Here is a 22,926-nt window from a genome sequence, read left to right on the forward strand (position 1 = left end):
GCAATATGTGAAAAATGCATTTTGCACTGCAAATTCTTAGAAAATACTCCTACTGTACTACCTCTAAAAACATAAATTACTCTGTCAGGTAGGAAATTTGTTGGAGGAAGTACACAGTTCCATTATTCAAGTAAAAGCAGACATAACCAGCTAAAATAGCACTGTGATACAAGTAAAAGTCTCCTTTGAAAATTCTATCAAACTAAAAGTAGAAACTTATTTGATGAGTGTCAGAACATTTTCAGAGGTAAAAGAGTCACATTTCATTTATGTTATTGAGTGATCGGGAGCAAACCATTCATTTCAAAGGGTCATGTTTAATATTCTTTGTATGTTCTACTAATGCTGCTTTGGTTGCATCCTCTTCAAGTTGGCAGCTTCAAATTCTGAGGTCTATCATCTTCATCAGGTGTTTTTGCAAACTATTTTTCTTCAAGGGAACCCGTAACTGATGGGTTCAAAAAAATGTTGTAGAAATGTAGAGTTAAAGGTACAACTTTTGCTTTGCAATGATGTGGAATAATTTAGTACAGAGTCGTTTTGCTCTCCACCTCTGCTATCAATCTAATATTCAAGTTAGTTATGGACATCGTCCTCACACCGGGCTGGAAGGAGGAATCAGAAAAATCTGGTTGTTACAGGAGTCTCCACAAGATGGCAGTACTGCGAAATGCTGTTAAATCTCAAAGAAGAAGACGTCCATCGGCAGAAATGGCTACCACGGAAGTGGGTGAGGATAGTAGACACTTTTCTGTCGAGATTATTTCCGTCCTCTATTCCTCTTAAACTTAAACAGTACAGTTCTGTAGAGAGCATGTTTACCACATTTGACAGCGGGTTTTTAGCGACACAACACAAGGAGGCTGTTTGGCCGTGCTAAGAAGCTCGGAGGGAGGCTAACAGCAGCTAGCTGCAGTGGCGCTAACAGCTCTACAGAAGCAAATCTAAATCTGCGTAATGTGAATGCTTCATTTCATCTTTTATTTTTTAAGATTGTCATGTGTCAGCGTTTAATTACGTGTGTCAGTTTCAAAGATAGAATGTGCATCCGCTTGAACTGCAAATGAATGTGCTGTTTGTCCCTTAAATGGTCCTTTAAGACCTTTAGCTAGGAGACATAGGACGTATCTTCTTAACTGTAATCATTCTTGTCGACACTCGATTAGTTTTAGGATTAATTCCGGTGTGTTTCATGGGTTTAGTGACTGGGCCATCAACCGCCATCTCACATCCACCCATCGACGCAGTAAAATGGTAAATGGACTCAATTTATAAAGCGCTTTTCTACCTTAGCGTCACTCAAAGCGCTTTACGGTGTCATCTCATTCACACACACACACGAATGGTGAAGGCTGTCATGCAAGGCAACCTACTCATCAGGAGCAATTATGGGTTCAGTATCTTGCTCAAGGACACTTCGACATGGTCACCAGGTTCGACGATCGAACCAGCAACCCTTCGGTTGCTAGATGGCCGCTCTATCCCTGAGCCATGCCGCCCATACATAGTTAACCGTGGTCCAGACCTGGATTAGATGAAGGAGTAGTGGTCTCTCACAGATAAACAATAGCATAAATTGTCCTGAGGCTCATGTGCCCTCTGTTTTTCACCTCTCTTTCAGAGCGTAGGCGCGGCCAGCTCGCTGCTCTGTCCATCGCAGCGGTGGTCATCATCGTAGGAATCCCTCTGTGGTGGCGGACGACTGAAACCTATCGTGCGTGGCTGCCTGTCAGCCAGATTAAAGAGCTGGCTGATCTGCAGGTTTGTCACTCTCCATCTTGTGGACCTCTTTCGTGTATAATCCACTTTTTCCTCTTTCAAATGAACTCCTCTCCCTCTTGCTCTGTTATTCAGCTACAGTTGAGTGCTGACGTGGAGGTTGTGTTTGCACGTGGAACGGTGACCCCAGAACAGCAGAAGAAGGTCCCACTGACACAATCGCAGGAAGAGGAAGTCATCATAGATGGTGATTTACTAAAACTGTCTGTGACCTCACAATTGTAGGTTGGGAAATCTTCTTTGTAAATGATGCCTCAACACTTTTATTTCCAGGGGATACCTCATTGAGGTACCGGTATGAGATCCGTTATCGAACAGCTACAATCATGGAGGAGGACGCCCTGAACCAGCCCACTCCGGCAGGTGAGATGCTGCCCACCTGTTAAATACATCTGCTGGCACTGTATTTGGAAACACAAGTTGTAATTTCTCCCTTTCTCTCGTTCTCTCTCTCTGTTTTTAAGTGGCGGATCTTTCTCTACACACTCTCAGCGAGAGCCCATGTGGTTCTCTGGTTGTGTATGTGATCCCAGAGTCCTCCTCACTGCTGCCTCAGGTACATTTCTCTTTATTTTTTTTAATTTTTTTAAGAACTCAGTTTGTCTCGCTGGACATTAAAATTGGACCAATACTGAACTCACGCCTCTCAGGATGTGGACGTGTATATCGGTCAGAGACGGACAGCCCTGCTGCGTATCGGTGGGTTTGTGGGTAAGACCCTGGAGCAACTGTTGGCTCACCTGGAGCCTCGGATCAAGCAGGTGCTGCAGATCATGTCCTTCAGCAATACTGACATCACTGCTGCCCTCAGTGACAGAGTCCGTCCCAGCCCTGGCAACCGAGGGAGCAAAGCTGACAGTATGAGAGCCTTTAAATCCAGCCCGGGTGTGTACTTGGTTTACCACAGCACTAAACGTTGACCAGCTTTAGTCTACACCTGCCCTCTGGTGACACCCTCCTTCTGTTTGTCTCGTTAGGTTATGAGATCACGTTCAGTCTGTTGAACCCAGACCCAAAGTCCCACCGGCTACACTGGGACATAGAGGGAGCTGTTCAGACCTACATCCAGCCTCTGCTCACTAAGCTGTCCCTGGTGGCTAACTTTAGCATTGACTCTCAGGTACTGTGTGAATGGGAAGTTCTCCTATTGTGATGCTCAACAACTGTACGTCAGTCTACATGTTCTCCCAACAGATGTTGTACTACACCATGCTGGGCGTCAACCCTCGCTTCGACAGCAGCAGCAGCACCTACACACTCAACGCTGACAGCCTGGCGCATGTCATCAATCCGGTGGAGGCTAGACTGGGTACAAGAAATGAATGTTTTGTTTTGTTTTGTTTTGTTTTTTTAGCTCAAATCTTTATTGATAAGAGAAAAGTGTTTGTGTTTGTTGTGCGTCTTCATACCTAACAGTTTTCTTTGCGATTTCAGGCTCGAATGCTGCGTCTTCCAATCCGGTGTTGAATTTTCTGCTGTACGTCCCAGATGCTCAACATTCACCTCTTTACATTCATGACCGCAAGAAACAGCAAGTGCCTTCAAATGCATTCCACTCCCCACGTTGGGGGGGGATCATGGTGAGAGCCTCCATGAGCATAAAACATCTGATTAATCTCTTATAACTTCCCTTGGCCTTGCAGCTTTTTTGGCACTCTGGTTTATTGCGCCGAACTGATTTTTATTTATTTTTTTTACATTTATTTGTTTTTGTACAGGTCTATAACGTAGACGCTTTCTATGGAGAAGAGGCCACGTTCCCCATCGACATCAACATTAACATGGCCAAAGTCATGGGTGTCTTCCTGGCACAGCTACGGTAATACAGCACCTACATTCGGACAGTATTCCCTCTAAGACTCCAGGTTAACCCTTCCTGTACCGTGTCCTGCCAGACTCTTACTGGGTGTGCAGTCGTCCACCCCTCCCTCTGGCTTCCTGGTGGCACCTTGTGGCAGTACAGGCCTTGCAGACTGGGAGCTGGACCGCCTCATGTGGAGCCGGAGTGTGGAAAACGTTGCAACAGCAACAACCACCATCACCTCTCTGGCACAGCTGCTGGACCAGATCAGCAACATTGTCATTAACGACAACATCGCCCAACAGGTGAGGAGGTGCACATTTCACAGTCGTGGCTTTCTTGCAAATAGTTGAACCTATTGGACGCCTAGATTGAAGGACCTGCTTTCAACACACTCCAGTATCCACAATATGTCAGCTCGTTTGTTGAGATTTCCAGGTTTGGGTTGGTTGAAGCGGCTGAATGACTGTCAGTATGTAAACTGATATTTATCAAACAGGTATCATTTACACAAGTCTGTTGTGATATTATCATCAGTTGTATGGAAACTTGACTGTTTTTGCGGACATGCAGGTTTCCAGTGCTGTCACGTCGCTGCAGCTGGCCGTGGCGGAATTGGAGGCCGGGAACCTGGGCTTTGCTCTGCAGTACAGCAAAGAGGCCATCCTGGCGTCAGAGAGAGCGTTCTTCGACCCATCGCTGCTCCACCTCCTCTACTTTCCCGATGACCAGAAGTTTGCTATCTATATACCACTCTTCCTGCCCATGTGTGTGCCTATTCTCCTATCGCTGCTCAAAATAGTGTCTGAGGTGAGACAGAGACACAGAGAAAAGAAAGCGAAGAACGACTGAGACACTGGAATAGAGGATGATGGGAACAGATAGCACATCACGTACATGTGATGTCTGTGGACTTGACAGCGCGGTACTAAAGTATGCATGAACAGATGTTTAATGTACAGTGATACGTTAACCTGTGAGTAAGATTGTTTCATTGGAATTTTTTGTTTTTTTTTGTTTGAAGATTATGTATGGCTGCTGTGACTGTCAAACACTGTACAACTGAAAGATTATATTGTATCAATGTGTTTTATATTTAAATACCTTTTACTTTTCTAAGTTATTAACAAATAAAAAAAAACCTGGTAATTCATGTTTTTGAGAGTTATATTTGGACTCCAGGAATATACAGTATTTATCTCAGATTGTATATTGCATTTTCTTCACCAGCAGGCAGTCTGGCAAGTTTTCTTCGCGAAGAGAGGATATTTAAATAAACTGTTTGGTTTATTTATGGTGATGGGGATATTTTAACATAATTGAAAGCTGCCTGGACATAAAAAAAAATAGTTGCTAATTGGCCCTTGAATTGACTGCATTTATCAGCAGGTCGGTGATCAGAACAGGGGGTGGCGCATTTTCAAAGCGCGTTGTCCGCGAAGAAGAAGAAGACGGTGTCGGTTGACGCGCTAGCAAGGTCTGGCTTTTGTTCGGTTTACGTCGACCCTGGAGGAATTCGCAGAGTTAGACGGAACTGTTTTAAATATTTAACGTGCGAGTGTAAAAAGGCTTTAGGTAGTTGAAGCGTGTAGTCAGCGTCCGTTCGTCAGGAGACTCGGTAGCCAACTTGCTAATTACCGTAGTGCCAACTTTAGCTAGCTAGCTTCCTAACACGCTATCAGTGCAGCTTTGTGCTAACATGTCTGGAGGAGGTATAATTCGAGGACCAGCAGGCAGTAATGACTGTCGGATATATGTGGGGAATCTTCCCCCTGATATCCGTTCAAAGGACGTTGAAGACTTGTTCTATAAATATGGAGCCATTCGCGATATTGATCTGAAAAACCGACGAGGAGGACCTCCGTTCGCCTTCGTGCAGTTCGAGGACCCGAGGTGAGCTGCAGACGACGATTCTCACATGTTAGCTTCACCCGACCCCGGTTGAAGAAGATGGGTAACGTTATGCTTGTGAGCCGGGGACTCGCTCCCTACGGACGTAATTCATTCAACGTGCATTAAATCGTATATACACGACGGGGAAATTAACAAATCTCCGTTCAGCCGTTGAGTGAGGGGATTAGTCAACAACCCCATTAGAGGGGACAATTATAGCTACATGCGCGCGTGGTGGGAACATGCAAACCGGTCGTTCGTTTCCACTGCAAGAAGTCGAACCAGTTTGACTTCCAATTATTCCTGATTCTGATACTAAGGGCCGAGGTGCTCCAACTCTTATCAACTTTGTACTATTTATGCGCGTCGATAAGTATCTCTGTTTTCTTACTGTAGATCACCTGTAAGTCAGTGAAAATATTAAGTGAGCAGCTACTTTTTCTTCATGTTCTATCTTGCTGCTAATTTTAGTGTGATAAGGTAAAACGCCACAACTTTTGTTCCGATTGGTCCGAAGTCTTGAATGTTCGGGTGGACAGATGTTGGGCAAGTTACGAACCATTAAAACTAACGTGGAAAATGGTTTTAAAAAATTGTGTATTAAATGTTTTCCGTGATTTTTAATTGATTTTTTTATTTGCATCTATGTGCACATCTGTGGTGGTCAACTTGTTAGTCTGTAATGCATGATTGCACTATTCGTCTGAGTTTTTGAGGCCCTCTCCCACTATCTCTCACACACACATGCATGCCCACACACAAACATTCTCAGAGGCACACATTGACAATGATAGATACTGACACACACAAACACACGCACACTCAGAAAGACACTCTTATGACCTTCCATCATCTTCAAAGGAAATGGCTCCATTAGACCTACATTAGTGTGTGTGTGTGTGTGTGTGTGCATCTCTATCAGCTAGTATGTGTCTTTGTGTGTGTGTGTGTGCGTGCGCGCGCGCGCGCGCTCGTGAGAAGTTCCAATAACTGAGCCAGTAATGGCCCAAAAAAAAAACAGGATTTGAAGTTGAGTAGAGTCAAAGACATGTACATCCCTAGAATACATAAAAATGAATGGAGAATTGCTTCAGTAATAAATCATTTAAGTTGCTGTATGAGTAATCATAGTTATGTGCAACTTGTTTTTAACGTGGAAATTAAAATAGGACCCCTTCACATACATTCACCAAAAATCATTAGAAATCAACACCGCATATTTATTGCTTGATCCAGGGCATTTCCTGCAATATTCCTATCCATGTGCTCAAGGACTAAACTTAGTAACATAAGAACAACTGACGTTTTCAGTTGAAATTCTAACTATACTTTAATAACCAATGTTGAGTATCACAAAATACTCATTACCTGGCCTAATTTAATGGGCTGACTGATAAATCAGCCTACCTCTACTTTTTAATTGCAGTGAAGCATGAATGTGCCAGCAGCCCTCACTTGAAGCACCATTCAGTCCAGTCTTTATTGCCATACAAATACTGGCGCATTTTAAGCGTCACATTCTCATATCGCATTTCTGCATTCACTGGCATGTCTGTTCTCAGATTTATAAACCACTATCGTCAATCTTTTGTGGCATTTAACAGCCCCCCCCCCCCCCACACACACACACACACACACACACACAGGTTTATCCGAATAGCAAATCTGTAATGTTAACTGACAGCTAAGCTAACATAAACCATTCTTGGATTTCACAGGGATGCCGAGGATGCTGTTTATGGGCGTGATGGTTATGATTATGACGGCTACCGGCTGAGGGTTGAGTTTCCTCGGAGTGGAAGAGGAGGTGGAGGAGGAGGAGGAGGAGGAGCAGTGGGACCCCCGAGGGGAAGATATGGCCCCCCATCCAGGCGCTCAGAGCACAGAGTTGTGGTGTCAGGTGCGATACATGCTTGTCCTCTTGCTTCCCTAAATGTAATCCACCAGTATGAGACTTACACCATGTCTGTCCTGTCAGGTCTTCCCCCCAGTGGTAGCTGGCAGGACCTGAAGGATCACATGCGGGAGGCAGGTGATGTATGTTATGCTGATGTGAACCGTGATGGCACTGGAGTGGTGGAGTTTGTGCGCAAAGAAGACATGACCTACGCTGTCCGTAAATTGGACAACACCAAGTTTCGCTCTCATGAGGTAGGTAAAGTGTTAAAACTGTTGGGAAAATGATTAAAACACTGTAACAGTGTGAACGAGTAACGTTCTTATCCAAACAAGAAGCCGCAGTGTAGATCAGATGTCACTAAGAGGCGAGTGAAGGCCAGATGCAGACTCTGCCTGAAACCAATAAATCATTCAGATGTATCCCATTCTAACATTTCTATTTTAACTGGTGCAGCTTTTTTAGCATTACCAGCGATCGTTTTGTCTATCGTGATGTTCTTAGATGAGGTGCATTGTTGCTAAATGATCAACAAATCGACTTGTGCAGTGTAACTACTGCTTGTGTCGTCATTCAGAATGAAGGGGAGTCATTGCAGGCATCATACCCACTCACATCGGATCTGAAGCCAAAAAAACACAACCTAAGGATGCAATATGAGATTTGTTTCTTTTAAACGTAGTTGAGACAAGATTTGAAATGTAGAAAAGAAAAAGGGAAACAAGCTGCTACTTATTTAAATTTTCTCCGTTGTCTATGAAAATGCAGACCTTTTATTAAACTGCTTGAAGTATTAGTAATAACATTAGGATCATTAAATCTCTCCAGATCAATCTGAAACAAATGGCGTTTCAGCTGGTAACGTAGTCCTGTCCATCAATTATTGTGGAAATATATTGGAATTGTTCTCAATTTGATTTGACACTCAGTATTTGACCAAAAACTTCAATATACTGAATCACAACATGTTCGAAATTGTGATGTTGTACCTTCATCACGGGGAAATTATTCTGTCTGCACCTTTGCTCTCTTTAGTTTAATATTCCTGATATAGATGTTTAGTAGTCAAGCAGCGTCCTGCCCACCCTCCTAGAGGAAGGCGCTTCATGACTGCTCAGGTGATGGATGGTGCTGGTGAACCATGTGTAACTTCTGCAACAGCATTGAGGAGCAGATCAACTGCCGTTTGTCACTGAAAACTTGTATATTGAAGCTTCTAACATTGTGTGTCTGCCAGAGCAGATAACACACGTGATGAGATCGTTAACCATGTGCTTGCTTGTGCTTCAGGGAGAGACTGCTTACATCCGTGTGAAGACGGACGGCCCTCGCAGCCCCAGCTACGGTCGCTCTCGCAGTCGCAGCCGCAGCCGCAGCCGAAGCAAGAGCGGGTCACGTAGCTACTCCCCTCGTCGCAGCAGAGGCTCTCCGCGTTACTCTCCTCGACGTTCCCGCTCCCGTTCTCGCACCTAGACCCGCCTGACCGTAACTAAACGGATGGTGTACCACAGAGCTGCAGAGGAAATCTTCACAATACCTGACAAATCCTGTGTAACCACCTCACATCATCTCATAAGTTTCCCATTTACACTTTATTTTCTGCTTTTCCCCACTTTCTGTTGCAGTTCTCTATCTTGCACACCAGTTTAGTCTGGTTCATGTACATGGCCCGGTGTTGGTCTTCATCAACCAGTTCTTCCCGTCTCCCTCATCATTCACTTTTTTTTTTTTTCTATCTGTCTTTCTGTCTTTTCTTCACCTTTCTTCTGCTGGCTGTCCTCGGTATGCTTTATGCTTTGGTTCATTGAGAGGCATATGACTTCTTTAAAGCATATACTACTGTACTTTGACCTTCTTGTGTGTCTCTCTGTAGAGTTCAGAGGAACAGGATAGGATGGGAACAGAGGAAACAGTTCATATTAGGATAAACAGGAGGAGGAGGAGGAGTCAAATATGGTACCCAATGGTATGATGGTTGTGCCTTGTCAACTGTGAAATCTGTTTTGTGAGGCTGTTCAGTGTTTTACATACACGTGACAATGGATGCCATTCTTGAATTTTCTCATGAGTAAAAAGTTCTGTGTAACATTTTACTTTCGAGACCCAAAGTTTTTGCTCATGTTCCAGGATCCAAAGTAAATGTTAGTTTTTGGGGAATTAAATATAGATGGTGTCCCTTTTCCTTTTCATTACATAAACTCCCTCACTCAATGACCTTTTTTTTTTTTTTTTTTATAAAAATATATGTGAAGGTGTGATTCTAACTTGCCTCCTTCTCTTTGGTTCTGCTAGTATTCTGAAGGTTTGGAGGATCATTGTCTCCCCATTCCGGAGCCGGATCAGGATTCAGCATCAGATTAGGATTAGGCGTCAGGATGGATACATGGAGCAGGAGCGCAGGAGCATATTACCGGGAGAGGATCCCGAATCCGGCCCTGTCCACAAAAACCCATCAAACCGGGAACATTATAGTGAATCATTCAAACTAAATTGGCCTTCAGCAAATTCTAATTCATTTTTTCTATTTTCTGTGGGACCTCAGAGACATAATTACTGAAAGTGCCGCGATTTTTCAGATTTTTTTCCCCCTCTTTTTTTTTTTTTTTTTTTTATTACGAAAGAAGAGCTTGGATCAAAACCAAGGAGGAGGGCTGGGAGGTGCAGGATGGAGCCGCACGCGTAAGGAGAGTGGTAAATAGTGGGCAACGTGTTACAGTGGAGGAGGGAGGGAGGGAATGTGACCTTATTGTGGTTTGTATCTTTTTTTCTTAGGTTTGTCTTTTCCTGAGGAGATCATTTCTGTTTGGGTTTTTTTTTTCTTTCTTTTTTTTTCTTGAGTATGATCTCTGGTATCGTAAAGCTTTATTCTCTTTTAATAAAACTGAGACAAAAGTTGAAGGTTTGGAGTTTTCTTTGTTTCATGAATGGTTTCACACAAAACCTGAAACACCCACACACTGAAACAACACATTCAAGTAGTGTTGAATAACAGCAACTTTCTTTATAGCTTGTAATACAAATATTTTAGATCCATAAGTACAAAAAGCAATATAGAAGTGACTATAAAAGAAAACTGCATTTTATGTGGAGTCAAGTGTCAGGGTTGGATGGTTATGAATAGAAAATATTACAGTGAATCAAGAGTATTTGATAAGACTGAATTTGTCAGTATTTCGTCACTAACATGCATATATTCGATCAAAGGTGTGCAAGTTTCATGATCGTTCTTAATGCCCCTTAAAATGTGGCCCAAATGCTACAAATCATCCCCCACAAAGGTGAAGCATAGGTTCGTACGTAGAACAAGTGACGAGCACAAAAAAAGTGAAATAATATGCATTTTGGCGTCTGATTGGTGAGTTACATTTATTCATTAGATTTCTGTTCTATTTTATTTTTGTCAGTTTTTTTGCTCCATAAAATGAATTTTGAAGCTGAAACGTGAATTTTTAGATTTTTCTTTCTTTTTTTGTTCGTACTAAGTTGTCAACGTTATCGTGGAGATTTTACCTGGTCACGTCTGTGTCACAAGCGCTTCCTATTTTATCAGTTATCGATCAACTTAACCGCTTTCTGCATTGATAATAACGCCCTGTTCGGGAGGAGGAGGGAGAGGTGCTGACCCGATGCATTCTGGGTGGAAATAAGATGCTGCCAGTGTCCGCAAGTGAAAAACGCCGTCAGCCGGGTGGAGGATTCGCTCCAGCCAATCAGAGAGCGGGTGTGACGTCAAGGGCGGAGCAGAAAAAGCACGTTTTTCCTTCAATAAGGGAGCGAAGAAGAGCTGTGCCGTTCTACGATACTCGCTCGCTACTCATCACTGTAACAAAGCTGAAAAACGGTAAGTTGGTTGCGTTGTTTATGAATGCGAATGCGGTTTGCTGGTGCAGCCTGTTCTCTGTCAACAGGTGACTGGGAACACTGGAAATAGTGAGGCGTGAGTTGCTTTCATGCTAGTCCCGCTTCAGCCGCTTGTATTTGTCCTGAGCTCCACTGACACCGCTCCGGAGACCTCTTGTTCTCATGGGTGTTAAATAGCTGCATAATTTGGCTTTTACTTATATGAACAAGTCGCGGGAGGTTAATGGTTTATACTATTTCAGATGATTTTTTTTGTTTTGTTTGCTAGAGTGCGTGGGGATGCACTGAGCTCTTAAAATAAGGTCATGCCAGAACCCATTTTTAACTCTGAACATGCGGCATTTACCCCAAAACCTACCTTGCAGTCACTTCTGTGACGTTAGTCCTCAATTTTGTGGTATCCAGGTTTTTCCCAACTCCTGAGGGCCTTCACCCAGGTAATTGAATTAGTCTATGAAGGATTAAAATTAATCTGAATAATCAATTCAAAGTGCAAACAAATGGGATCATTCATTAACAGTCAGGGGTGTCTTTCTGTGGCAGCAGGAGTGAATTGATTGCAAAGGAGCTGTGGGTGCTGAAACAAGCAGGATGAGGTGAACTACAGGGTTGTTGTTGTTTGAATATGTTATCTTGTCTGCAGTCCTAAAGCCAACATGTCTGACAAGAAAGCTGTGATAAAGAATGCAGACATGTCTGATGAAATGCAGCAGGATGCAGTGGACTGCGCCATGCAAGCCATGGAAAAGTACAACATTGAGAAGGATATCGCTGCATATGTCAAAAAGGTGCGCGTTGCTATCAGTGAACAGCCACATTTCTTCATCTATACTGTCGTCTTCACCTCTCGTGTGTCGTCTCACCTGCAGGAGTTTGACAAGAAGTATAACCCCACATGGCACTGCATCGTTGGGAGGAACTTTGGCAGCTACGTGACACACGAGACGAAGCATTTCATCTACTTCTACTTGGGTCAAGTTGCCATTCTACTGTTCAAGTCCGGTTGAATCCCCTCCTCCTCGGCCAACTCTCAATCCAGCCCATAATAATTCTCACATCTGCTGTCTTACATCTGCAGACATGCCTACTTCCCAGTTTCCTGCTTGTTACTTTGTCCAACATTGCCACCATCAGTAGATGGTGGTTCAGTCATGTCAAGACATTATCATGTAAAGCCCTGTCCATGTAAAACATCTTGACATGCAGACTTGTCACAACGCATCATTTGTGGATATTATTTTGCTGTGCAATGACACGTGGACCTTGTACATTATTTCATGTTGTATAATAACTTATTTTTCATGGAATTAAAAGGAGCAACAGAGTTTTTGTTGAAATGCCTTAATTTTCAGTGTCAACAGAGATGGAATAGGACTGTTGCTTACACTTACTAATTAATAAAAAAAAAAGACATCTAAGCTACTTAATGTTTATTACATGCTTGAACATTCCCGTCTCAACTTCAGTTGTAAATATTTACAATGTTCCTGCTGTTTATCTTTGGAATTTTAATGTCATGTATTGTGATATTTCTGTATGTTGAGCACAATTACAACAGTAAAATGGTCTGAGATATGTACTGTTGTGTACTGGGAATTTTTTACAAACGGGTTTGGGCTGTTTCTGTTAATGAATTCTGATAACATGTGCAATCATAGTTTGTGATCATATTCCAGAATCACAATTTCTCAATACAGATTGACATGAATCTGTATCAGACCCAGACTATGGTGTCTACATATTTTCATGTAACCCTTGACAAAAATAGGATGGGATGGGATATCTATGATAAATCTGAGTTTTAGTTTTTATTTTAGTGATCAGTGTAACTGCCTCCCCCCTCTTTTTTTTTCATATAGTCAAAGTTATATGTCCAGTTTGTTAATTCTACTTTTGGTCACAGTTTAAACCTATTTAAAGCTTCCTGACTGTAGTGTGTGTGTGTGTGTGTGTGAGAGAGAGAGAGTTTATACACTGTATTTGGATGCCCAGAAATACAACGCAACATGGACACAGGAGACAACTCTGTCCAGTCGTTCGCCACATATTAAAGACATCTTTTTTTAGGAAGTTTGAATTCACTACCGTAACATGCCACTAGATGGCAGTACTTTCTATTAACCTCTATAAGATGTTTTACGGATCGCACATAAAAGGCCAAAGAAGAAGCCGGTAGAAAGAAGATCCGGGGGACAAAAATATGGCAACTCAAACTGGGCTGCCAGCTGCACCGTTGCTTGTTATCCGCAATGATGCCCCGTCTTTCCCTGCCGTGGCTCTGTCGGCCGAGGCCGCCCCGTTCACTCCTCAGGCGGCGAGCAGCTGGCAGTTGTCGGACGCAGAGAGACAGTTTTCCCGCTGCGCCGCGAAGCTCCGAGCCCTGCGAACTGACTCGAGTCAGCTCCGAGAGCAGCTCAACCTACTGTTTGACCAGCTCATCTCTGAAAACTACAACAAAACCCAGGACCCCAACATCCAGCCTGAGGTAACCCGCACATAAGTTTGAGAAATTAACGTTCCACACAGAATTATCTTGACATATAAAAGCTCAGAAACTGCTGGCAGAGGGGAACGTTAAATAACGTCCGGAACCTGCTGACGCATAGTGACACATACGTCCGTCGAATGAGAGGGATGATGATCTCTGGTCCTTCAGACACACCCGCATTCAGCCAGTTCTTTGTCTCTATGAGCTGGCCCCCTGCGACCACTGCAAACTCACAGTGAACCATTCCAACCAGCCAAAGGCCTTTTACAACACAGTTACTGACTGGTGACATAGTAGACTAATATACATATGGAAATAAAATAGAAATACAAGGAAACTGTGGCAGGTAGTGTGTCCTATGTATACACACACTTACATGCGTACATATGTGGATGAATATGTCTGAAATGTTACAGAACCAACACATTCCCATAAGGGGTTTCAGGTCTATCAAAGTCAGGTACCCTTGCTTAAGCGCTTCATAGTGTCATAGGTGTGTGTGTTGGCTTGACCTCCCAGATGGTAAAAACTGTTCCCAAGTCTGCAGGTCCAAAAGTATTTGACCCTGTGGTGCTTGCCAGACAGCAGCAAGCCAAGCAGGTGATGTCTTGGGTGGGTGGGTGCCCCCACATCATTCACCCTAGCTGGCAGTCTCCCAGAACATCATAGTGGTCCTCAGTTTGCTTGGTGGAAAGAAAGGTGGTCCCCCAGTCAATCAGTTCAAACGCCACTGCACTCAATCAGCATATGTTGCATCCACGATTAACATGGCGGGATTCACGGTCGTGCTAACCTCCTTATTTTCACGCCAGGATGTGTGCGCCCTGTTGAAACATGCCAGCTGTCTTGTGCCGCTGAATCAAGAACACTTGGTCATCAAACTCTGCAAGCTCGTACATCATCTCCTCAACCAGCTGAAGGTAAAGGAGCCGCGTGTTTCAACACTGGAAACGTGCTGACTTGTGTTTTTTGTTCCCGACTGAACTGATGTTCTTGTCTCTGGAGGTAATAATGGACGAACAGACGCTGGATGTGTTGTTGAACTATACCGCTGCTGCTTTGAGAGCGTGCAGCACGTGGACACACTCCGGCATCCTCTTGGCTCTCTCCACTATTGTGTACGGGAACGGACCTCAGTGTCAGCAGGTACAAGCTGTGTGAGATGGTGTTGTAGTCATCAATGGCTGTCATTATCGGATATTTACAGGTGTGTCTTTATTCCCCAGCACCTGAATGACTTACTGGGTGAGGAAGGAGTCCTCCTGCGCTACAGTTGTCTATCTCAGCCTGATATGGAGTTACGCCATGTTGCCCTTGCCTGTATGGCCAACATCTGTCTCAGGTAGGCTTTAGAGTCCTTTAAGCCAGTAGCCAAATTAGCAATGAGTAGGATCACACAAAACATTGTGGTTGGATTTTCTCAAATATTTTAGCAGGGATGCATTTTCATCTACATTCCTCACAAGTATTCTGGATTAAAATCCAAATCCAGGAATTTAAAAAAAAAAGATGTTTCCCCATTAGAGTCATGTTTGGTAGTTTTTTTATGCTTTATGAAATCAATTCCTGCATGTTTGTAATACATTTAAAAAGTATAATGATGGATTTTCATATAACATAAGGGTGAGCTACTGGACTTGGCGGAGGTCTGATTTTTCTCTGGGCATTTCCAGCTGTGCAACAGCTTCCTGACTGGTAAAACACGCTGCTAGTGTTTCTGGTTTTGTCTCAGGAAAAACTGGTTTTGAAGCTCGAACCATCAAGCTAGCAGAACATCTGAGAAGTGTCCAATCCCTCTGATTCCGAAAGCCTCTTCAGTCAGATGATTACAGTGCTTTTCACTCACTTCTTATTGTATCAGATTCTGATGACAAAACATATTCCAGACTGCCACTGCAATAAAATCTATATGCTTAGTATATTTAAAACGCTCTTATTTAATACTTTAGTTTTCTGGTATTCCAGGCCACAGACTTGGGACGCTAACTGACCACTCCTTTGTTCTTGAATTATTGTGTGTGTGTTCTTCTCGCCAGGATCCCTGGTCAGCCTCCTTTGGATGATGAATACAGAAGTGTGTGTTTCAGAGTCTTCCTGAAAACCCTGCAGGCACCCACGCCGTCCGACACTGATGAGGTCTTTTACTGCAGGGTACGGATTATTTTATCTGATGAAATGAGGAAACAAGCATGAGCCAGACTGAGAGAGCGATGCAGCTAATCCTGTTAGTCCTAGCTAACCTGCATCTTTGCTCTGTGCAGGTGATCCAGGCAGCACTTAAAGGATTCCAGTCTTGTCTCTCGGGTGGGAAGTGGAAATTCAGTGGAGGAGAAGCGCTGGGATCTGTTCTAGCTGTGCTTAAGGTGCGCGACTGTACAAAACGTTTCCTGCACAATGTATGCAAGTGTATAATGTGGTTATTAGTTAGACACTTGTTAATGTTCCCTACAGAGGCTCATGTTCCAGGGATCTCCAGGCGTGAGCGTCGAGTGGCCGGCTGTGCTTTTCCCGGCGCCTCTTCCTCAGTACGAGAGTGTCTCTGCACACAAACCTGCTGAACCACAAACGCAGCCTGAAGCACCAAAGGACACTGCTCCGCCAGGAAAAGGGGTGAGACGGGCCTTCGGTTCAGCTGATTGGACTGGTTAAAAAAAAAAATCAATGATGTGACACTCATTTATTGGCTGAAATGTTTTGCTCCAAGAATAAAAAGAAGAAATCCAGAGGAAAGGGGAAGAAGACGAGCACTGGGGAGAGCAGGGGAGATGCGGGAGAGGAGGATGATGGCGAGGCAGCGCCTGTACCTCAGAGGGGAGGAGGAAGAGAGGGAGGCAGAGGGGAAGGAGAATTTGTGTCTAAACCTCCTCCCCCATCTCTGTACCCCTCCTGGAAACGAAGCACTTCAGACTCTGAGTTCTCTGACCCAGAGGGCAGCGCACAGAGCAAACTAAGGTCATTAGAACCTTACCTAGCAGCATGTCATGTATGTCCGTGTAATGCACCTGGTCTGGGTTGTATTTTATTTGACGCACATCTCTCTGTTGAAGCGTTCTTGTTAAAGAAATGATTCTCAAACTGTTGTAAAGTCTTAACATGGAAATAGATGAGAAATAACTTCCTGTAATGTTTCTGTCTGTCAGACTTTACCACGGTCGTGTGCGCGAGGGAGCGCTGCGCTGTCTGCTCTTGGTGGTCTACAGTGTAGAGAAGAGGACTCTCTACGGGTACTGGTCCTCCTTCATCCCTGACTCACCTGTAGCAGGAACACCGTCTCTTACTCTCGTCACCATTATACTGAAGGACCCTTCGGCAAAGGTAGAAGAGATCCTCGCTCGCTGTCGCAAACGCTGCAACAAACACACCCATTCCATTGCTTGTATAACACACCTCCAGCTGGAACCTTACGATCCTAGAAAAACTCCCCTGTTGTGATGTCAAAATGTCTTCTCCCTCCCTCCAGGTACGTGCGTGTGCCCTTCAGGTGCTGACCACCATGCTGGACGGCTCCCGACATTTCCTGGCTGTGGCCGAAGATACGGCGTCACCTCGTACGTCTTACACCCCGTTCTCCTTCACGCTGGCTACCGCCATCAGAGAGCTGCACCGCTCTCTCAGTCTGGCTCTGCTGGCTGAAACATCCCCTCGGACACTCACGCAGGTCATAAAGGTATGATAACACCAGAGTCGTCCTGTCGTGTCCCGTAGAATGTCTTTGTGATTGTAGTTTTACTGATGTGTCAGCACCTAAGTGGCACCGTACCTCAGGTACGGTGCTGATACATCCACGACACGGCTGGTGTGCTGCTCGGCCCAGAGGGGACGGATGTCTGATGGATCGCCTAATAAATTCAATATTAAAAGCTTGTTTTCTGTATGTTTTGATAAATAAATCAATTTGATGATGCAGCAGAAATCATTGCAGCAACTAACAGTTGTTTTTGCAAGTCTGCATCTTTCTTTATGTAAAGTCCAATGTTTAACCATTCTGCTAAATATTCAAATTGATCTGACTTATGCATGTGACTGTAGTCTGTGGTGTGGCATGTCTGACAGAAACTGAGCACCAGTCAGTCTACGTTTCTGTTGTTTTGAACATTACTAAAAGTCTGAAGCGGCAAAGACACAAGATGAACTCCATCGATGGCTTCCAGGCAGAGGACATAACAAAAGATGCTTCTCAGCACAGACACACAAGTTTATACCTGCATTTCGCCCGTCTGTTTTGTGTGTGCAGTGTCTTGCCTACTTGGTGTCCAACGCTCCCTACCACCGTCTCAGACCGGGTCTGCTCAGCCCGCTATGGAAGCAGATTCGTCCCTTCGTGCGCCACAGAGGTCTGTGTTTTTTCAGTGTGAATAAGAGCAAATCATGCTTGTTTTAACACAACTGTCCACTGTCCTCAGATGTAAATGTGCGCGTGTCCGTCCTGACACTCTACGGTGCTCTGGTGACGACTCAGGCTCCTCTCCCTGAAGTGCAGCTCCTCCTCCAACAGCCGGAGGGCAGCGGTGCCGGCTCGTTGACGCCACAGAACTCTGCTCTCAGCTGGAGACAAAGAGACGGAGTCACGACCTCCCAGCGTACCTCTCAAACACACTCCCCCCTGGTGCCTCACACACCCGGGGAGGGGGACAGCTCCCCACTGTGGCTGTTGCAGCTCTGCGTGTCACTGGTGACACAGCCCAGAGAGGACCAATCAGACAGCAGGGGAGCTGGAACAGGAGGAAGTGTTGCTCTAGAGCCTCCTCCTGTACGACTAGAGGCTCTACAGGTGAGAGAGAGAGAGAGAGAAGGGATCGGACAGAACACAACAACAGAAAGTCCTCCTAGAAAGACATCTTTAAGGGTATTGTGTGTTTCAGGTGTTGTCCTACCTGGTGCGTGGTTATATCTCTCTGGTACAATCCTGCCTATGTGAGATTGGACAGGTGAGCGCTCGCTGCCTCAGGGAGACAGATTCATCCATACAGCTTCACGGAGCAAAGGTAGCAGCCTCTGTTGATTCTCCGCATGTTCAGTACTGAGTGTTTAGTTCCTGTGCGCTACTGATCCATCTGCTATGTAGCTGCTAGAGGAGCTGGGGACGGGAATAATCCAGCAGTACAGAGCAGAGAGCAGCGTTCCTGAAAGCTCGAGGGTCCCTGTGAGTCAGGTGAGAACAAGGTGCCTCCGCATCAGCGTTAAGCTGTGAAATTAAGAGTTCACATGGGAAAATGTAAATGTCAGAGAATGGTTTCTAAAATTGGCTGCATCACATTTTAAGGTGCTGTGTTTCATTGAATAGTTACATTCCATTATTGAATAGATTCATCCACCACATGAAACACCCTCATCACTTAACATGGTTCAAACGTACAAAAACAGAATTCACATCAGTTAAAACAGAACACTCTGGACCCTGTTGTACCGAATGGGCCTGAAATCCACTGAAATTTCACAGTTGGGACATGAAAAGAATTTAATGTGTGTTTTGGAATTAGAGATGTTATGAGTAAAGATTGTGTGTCTGTAATTTGCAGTTAAAATTGCAATTTCTATCACAAACCTGATAGACTTCAGACAGCAAATCTTTACATGACTGTATTCTTTGTTTGCACATAAAGGACAAGTTTGTGTGGTGTGTTATTCCATCCAGGTGGTTCGGTTCTGGTCAGAAGTCTTGAGCGGGCCACTAAACGGAGCGCTGCAGGATGAAGAACATCCCACGCTGCAGATGCACGCCTGCGAGACTCTGTCATGCATCCTTCCGCAGGCTTTCACACAGCTTCCTGTGAGTTCCACTCGAACTGAACTGTCTGTCTACACAGCTGATATGGAAGCTGGACTAAGAGCTGCGTCTTATGTGAAACTCTGTTTTTAGGAGAAAATGCAGCTGATGTGCATCACCGTGCTGCTGGGGCTGACCTACAGTGAAAACTATCTGGTGAAGGTGGCAGCCGTCAGGGCTCTGGGAATCTACGTACTCTTCCCTTGCCTGAGAGAGGTAGTGACTGTTGCCAGCAGCCATGAGGGTGCAAGTAAAATCTCTACAGCTTTTTCCTTTTTATCATCTCCACAGGATGTGATGTTTGTGGCAGACGCGGCAAACACGATACTCGCTGCCCTGGATGATCGGTCTCCAAATGTTCGTGCCAAGGCTGCCTGGTCCCTCGGAAACCTGACGGACACCCTCATCATCAATATGTAGGAATTTGAAGCATGAATACCGTAGTGAACATCTCTCAACACCAGAGATGTTAATAAACCTGAGTCGAGAAGGAATGATTGACCCCTGTCACCTCTCATCAGGGAGAAAGTTGGCGTGGACTTCCAGGACGAGTTATCAGACATGCTGCTGCTCAAGATGCTGCAGGCAGCCACTCGCGCAGCGGCCGACAAAGACAAGGTGAACACATTTAGATCTTTGCAACTTTTGATTTTGCCGCAAGTTCAATCAGAGCACGTCAAATACATGAATGAAAATTTAAATTAATATCGTCCTTCTGATGACACCATGTTGTATTAAATCCTCGTGTATCTCCTTCAAACGTGGCAGGTGAAGTGTAACGCAGTGCGAGCACTCGGAAATCTCCTTCATTTCCTGCGTCAGAGTCAGCTGACCCGGTCCGCGTTCCAAAGTCCACTGGAAGACGCCGTCAATGTTCTCATCAAAACGGTCCAGTCAGTTGTCATGAAGGTCAAATGGAACGCCTGTTACGCTCTGGGAAATGCTTTCAGAAACCCCGCCTTGCCTCTCGGTACGTCGATTTCAGAAATCTCAATTCTTTTTTTCGTTTCTTTTTTTGCAACCAAATATTGACGTTGTTTGTTCCAAGCAGCTCTCGTGGCTGCACGTGTGTGACATTTTGGAAATTTTTCTTTTCTTCTTGAAATGCAGATGTCACTTTTACTTAAACCTCAGGTGCCTGAAAAACAAACACACACACTGTTCACCAAGGAAATATAATGAGGTTGCAAGATTTTGACAAAATATTTAATTGCTATTATTTTGTGCGATAATTCAATTGCGATATGATTTGTGATGTCAAAGGAAAGGTTGATTTTTACATCATTCTCGTTCATTGAAAACCCCTTTTTATAATGATTATGGTTTGATTTTGGTTTTACCATAGTTGTAGATTATGACGTGCAGGCAGGACAGCGCCACAATTTTTATTTTAAAAATGATATTTTGACACAGTTAGCAGTCGGCTAAGTTGCACTTTTGATTAAATTTCAATTCGTTGTGCAGTTCTAAAACACATTGCTAAAACAAAATGTCAGTGGAGGCGTTTTGATGCAATGCTGGAATTTTAGTTGTGTAAAAGAGGCATGCGGAGAGGTGTGTTATGGGTAATGTCAAAACCACGCCATGTGACTATCAGGTTGATTTTAGAATTAAAATAGAGAATATTCTCATCGCTGTGTGCAAGTATAGCAGAAGGGATCGATGTGGCTGCTTTTAAAAGGGACAGTTTGAGATTTTAGGAGCGTGGAAGACGATAAACCTGACGTAACTTCACAGCTGTGACTGTCTTTCCTCCCAGATTCTGCCTCTTGGGCTGGTGATGCTTTCTCTGTCCTCTGCCATGTGGTCACTTCCTGCAACAACTTCAAAGTGCGGATCAAGTCTGCTGCAGCCCTTGCGGTCCCTGCCCACCGCCGCTGCTATGGCGATGAGAAGCGTTTCAGCTGCGTGTGGCGTTCACTGGCAGCAGCGCTCAAGAATAGCGAAGACACCAACGACTTCTTAGAGTACCGCTACAGCACCAGCCTACGACACACACTCTCCAAAGCACTCCTTCACCTGCTCAGCCTCAGCCAGCCACAGGACATGCCTGCCCTCAGCACATCGCTATCCGGAGAGGAGGCGATGGGCATCAAGGACCATTTGTTCAAGTATCTTAAAGCAGAGGAGCGAGGAGAGGGAACAGAGGGAGAGAAAGACACAGGGGGGGACAGTTCCAACCCTCAGCAGAGAGTCATGGGTCTGCAGCAGACCCTGATCAGACTGAAGGGGTTGAAGGCTGACGAGGAGGCGCAGAGAGAGCAGGAGAGCAGTAAAGAGGTTGTGGTTGCTTTCTTGGAAGACTTGATAAAAAACTGTGCCTTAAACTGACGGCTGCAGCATTGGTCTTCACAAAAGCTCTTTTCTCAGATTGTGACAGTTTGCAATCAGAGGTGGATTGTCCTCGACATCACGGAGATGCAAGACACCTGAATGACTAAAGAGTGTCCAGGAAGTTCAAAGTAGTTTTTATTTTCTAATATTAATCACATTGCACCTATAAACGTTCTTTTTAACAACTGCTTTACAAAAGGAAATTTCATGTTCAGGCTGCAGTATTGTCATTTATTGTCATTTATAATTTGAAATGCACCAACCTCCTGCTAGCTTGTAGTGCTTCCCTCCAGGCACCAGAAGCCAGCTCGTAACTCTCAGTAGAGAAATCCCATCAGAAAGAAAAGGCAAGAGGACACCGAGGAGAGAAGACTGCACCAGCATCATGTATTTGACCACTTCACACCACAAGAAGCGTCTGCTGCTGCTGCTGCTGCTGCTGCTGCTGCTCAGCACAGCTACATTGTGCTGCTTTAAAAATAAATCAAAATGTAAGGGTTCACATGATCATGAATCACTTAGATAAGTCATTGAATTTTGGAAATGGCAATTCCCAGGGCTGTAACTATTTTTGAATAATAAATGAAGCCAGAAAATGTTGGACAAATCCCGGACAGCTGCTTCACACGTACCTGATTATTAGTATGTGTGGTCAGTTGTGACTGACTGAGAAAAAAACATTTTTCGTAAATACGATTAAAACATGTTTATGTTGTATCAAACCATGTTGCTTGTCATTCTTCTTAGTTAAATTTACACTTGTTTGACTTGGATTTCTCTGGTGAGGGATTTCGGCGAACAGGAGAAGCACACTACGATGTACCGATCAAATGACTGGACATTTTCATTAATTTCTTGGGAAATATCATTTATCGTAATCTCTGAGAGCCTTTTCAGTTAAATTTCTTGTTTTACATGTTTTAATTATTAATTTTTATTTGCTGTATCATCATATTGGATCAACACTCTTAATAATGAATTCCCACAAGACATTCCTGGGACATGTTGGCCTTTCATATTGTCTTTTTTTGTTCTTTTTTTTTAATTCCAGTGGACGTTTGTGGAAAATTTCAGTAATATCCCCCCGAAGCTAAGACGTTCCTCAG

At 44.3% G+C, this 22,926-nt stretch overlaps 4 protein-coding genes across 10 annotated transcripts; all 4 read left to right on the top strand.

The window, feature by feature from the left end:
- The first annotated feature begins 627 nt into the window (after window positions 1–627).
- On the top strand, window positions 628–4,733 carry pigs (phosphatidylinositol glycan anchor biosynthesis, class S). The gene is made up of 12 exons (XM_086226377.1): window positions 628–730; window positions 1,622–1,761; window positions 1,855–1,966; window positions 2,053–2,142; window positions 2,244–2,335; window positions 2,430–2,664; window positions 2,757–2,899; window positions 2,974–3,088; window positions 3,214–3,359; window positions 3,498–3,598; window positions 3,675–3,885; window positions 4,154–4,733. The coding sequence occupies exons 1-12, from the start codon at window positions 655–657 to the stop codon at window positions 4,430–4,432; spliced, it is 1,740 nt and encodes a 579-aa protein (XP_086082503.1). The 5' UTR covers window positions 628–654; the 3' UTR covers window positions 4,433–4,733.
- A 266-nt stretch (window positions 4,734–4,999) lies between these two features.
- srsf1b (serine and arginine rich splicing factor 1b) lies at window positions 5,000–10,495 on the top strand. 7 transcript variants are annotated; one of them, XR_015119459.1, is made up of 5 exons: window positions 5,000–5,473; window positions 7,192–7,624; window positions 8,661–8,921; window positions 9,244–9,336; window positions 9,663–10,495. XR_015119459.1 is itself a non-coding variant. In XM_086226313.1 (4 exons), the coding sequence occupies exons 1-4, from the start codon at window positions 5,280–5,282 to the stop codon at window positions 8,841–8,843; spliced, it is 732 nt and encodes a 243-aa protein (XP_086082439.1). In that variant the 5' UTR covers window positions 5,000–5,279; the 3' UTR covers window positions 8,844–10,481. The 7 variants fall into 7 exon arrangements, 2 of the variants coding, with proteins under 2 accessions (XP_086082439.1, XP_086082438.1); XR_015119457.1 differs by having other exon boundaries at window positions 8,661–9,152; window positions 9,663–10,490; XR_015119458.1 differs by having other exon boundaries at window positions 9,244–10,492.
- A 562-nt stretch (window positions 10,496–11,057) lies between these two features.
- LOC147248968 (dynein light chain 2, cytoplasmic-like) lies at window positions 11,058–12,555 on the top strand. Its single transcript, XM_086226314.1, has 3 exons — window positions 11,058–11,211; window positions 11,875–12,019; window positions 12,101–12,555. The coding sequence occupies exons 2-3, from the start codon at window positions 11,888–11,890 to the stop codon at window positions 12,236–12,238; spliced, it is 270 nt and encodes an 89-aa protein (XP_086082440.1). The 5' UTR covers window positions 11,058–11,211; window positions 11,875–11,887; the 3' UTR covers window positions 12,239–12,555.
- An 843-nt stretch (window positions 12,556–13,398) lies between these two features.
- Window positions 13,399–22,511, top strand: heatr6 (HEAT repeat containing 6). Its single transcript, XM_086226120.1, has 20 exons — window positions 13,399–13,716; window positions 14,532–14,639; window positions 14,725–14,865; window positions 14,946–15,061; window positions 15,756–15,870; window positions 15,981–16,082; window positions 16,171–16,329; window positions 16,424–16,671; window positions 16,860–17,034; window positions 17,180–17,386; window positions 17,954–18,053; window positions 18,123–18,490; window positions 18,582–18,704; window positions 18,785–18,871; window positions 19,355–19,489; window positions 19,580–19,702; window positions 19,778–19,902; window positions 20,008–20,104; window positions 20,255–20,456; window positions 21,246–22,511. The coding sequence occupies exons 1-20, from the start codon at window positions 13,432–13,434 to the stop codon at window positions 21,815–21,817; spliced, it is 3,588 nt and encodes a 1,195-aa protein (XP_086082246.1). The 5' UTR covers window positions 13,399–13,431; the 3' UTR covers window positions 21,818–22,511.
- The last annotated feature ends 415 nt before the right edge of the window (window positions 22,512–22,926 follow it).

This window comes from Aulostomus chinensis, chromosome 15 (genome assembly GCF_037954235.1).
Source record: "Aulostomus chinensis isolate RoL2024-O1b breed Wild chromosome 15, RoL_Achi_v1.0, whole genome shotgun sequence".
Lineage (NCBI taxonomy): Eukaryota > Metazoa > Chordata > Actinopteri > Syngnathiformes > Aulostomidae > Aulostomus > Aulostomus chinensis.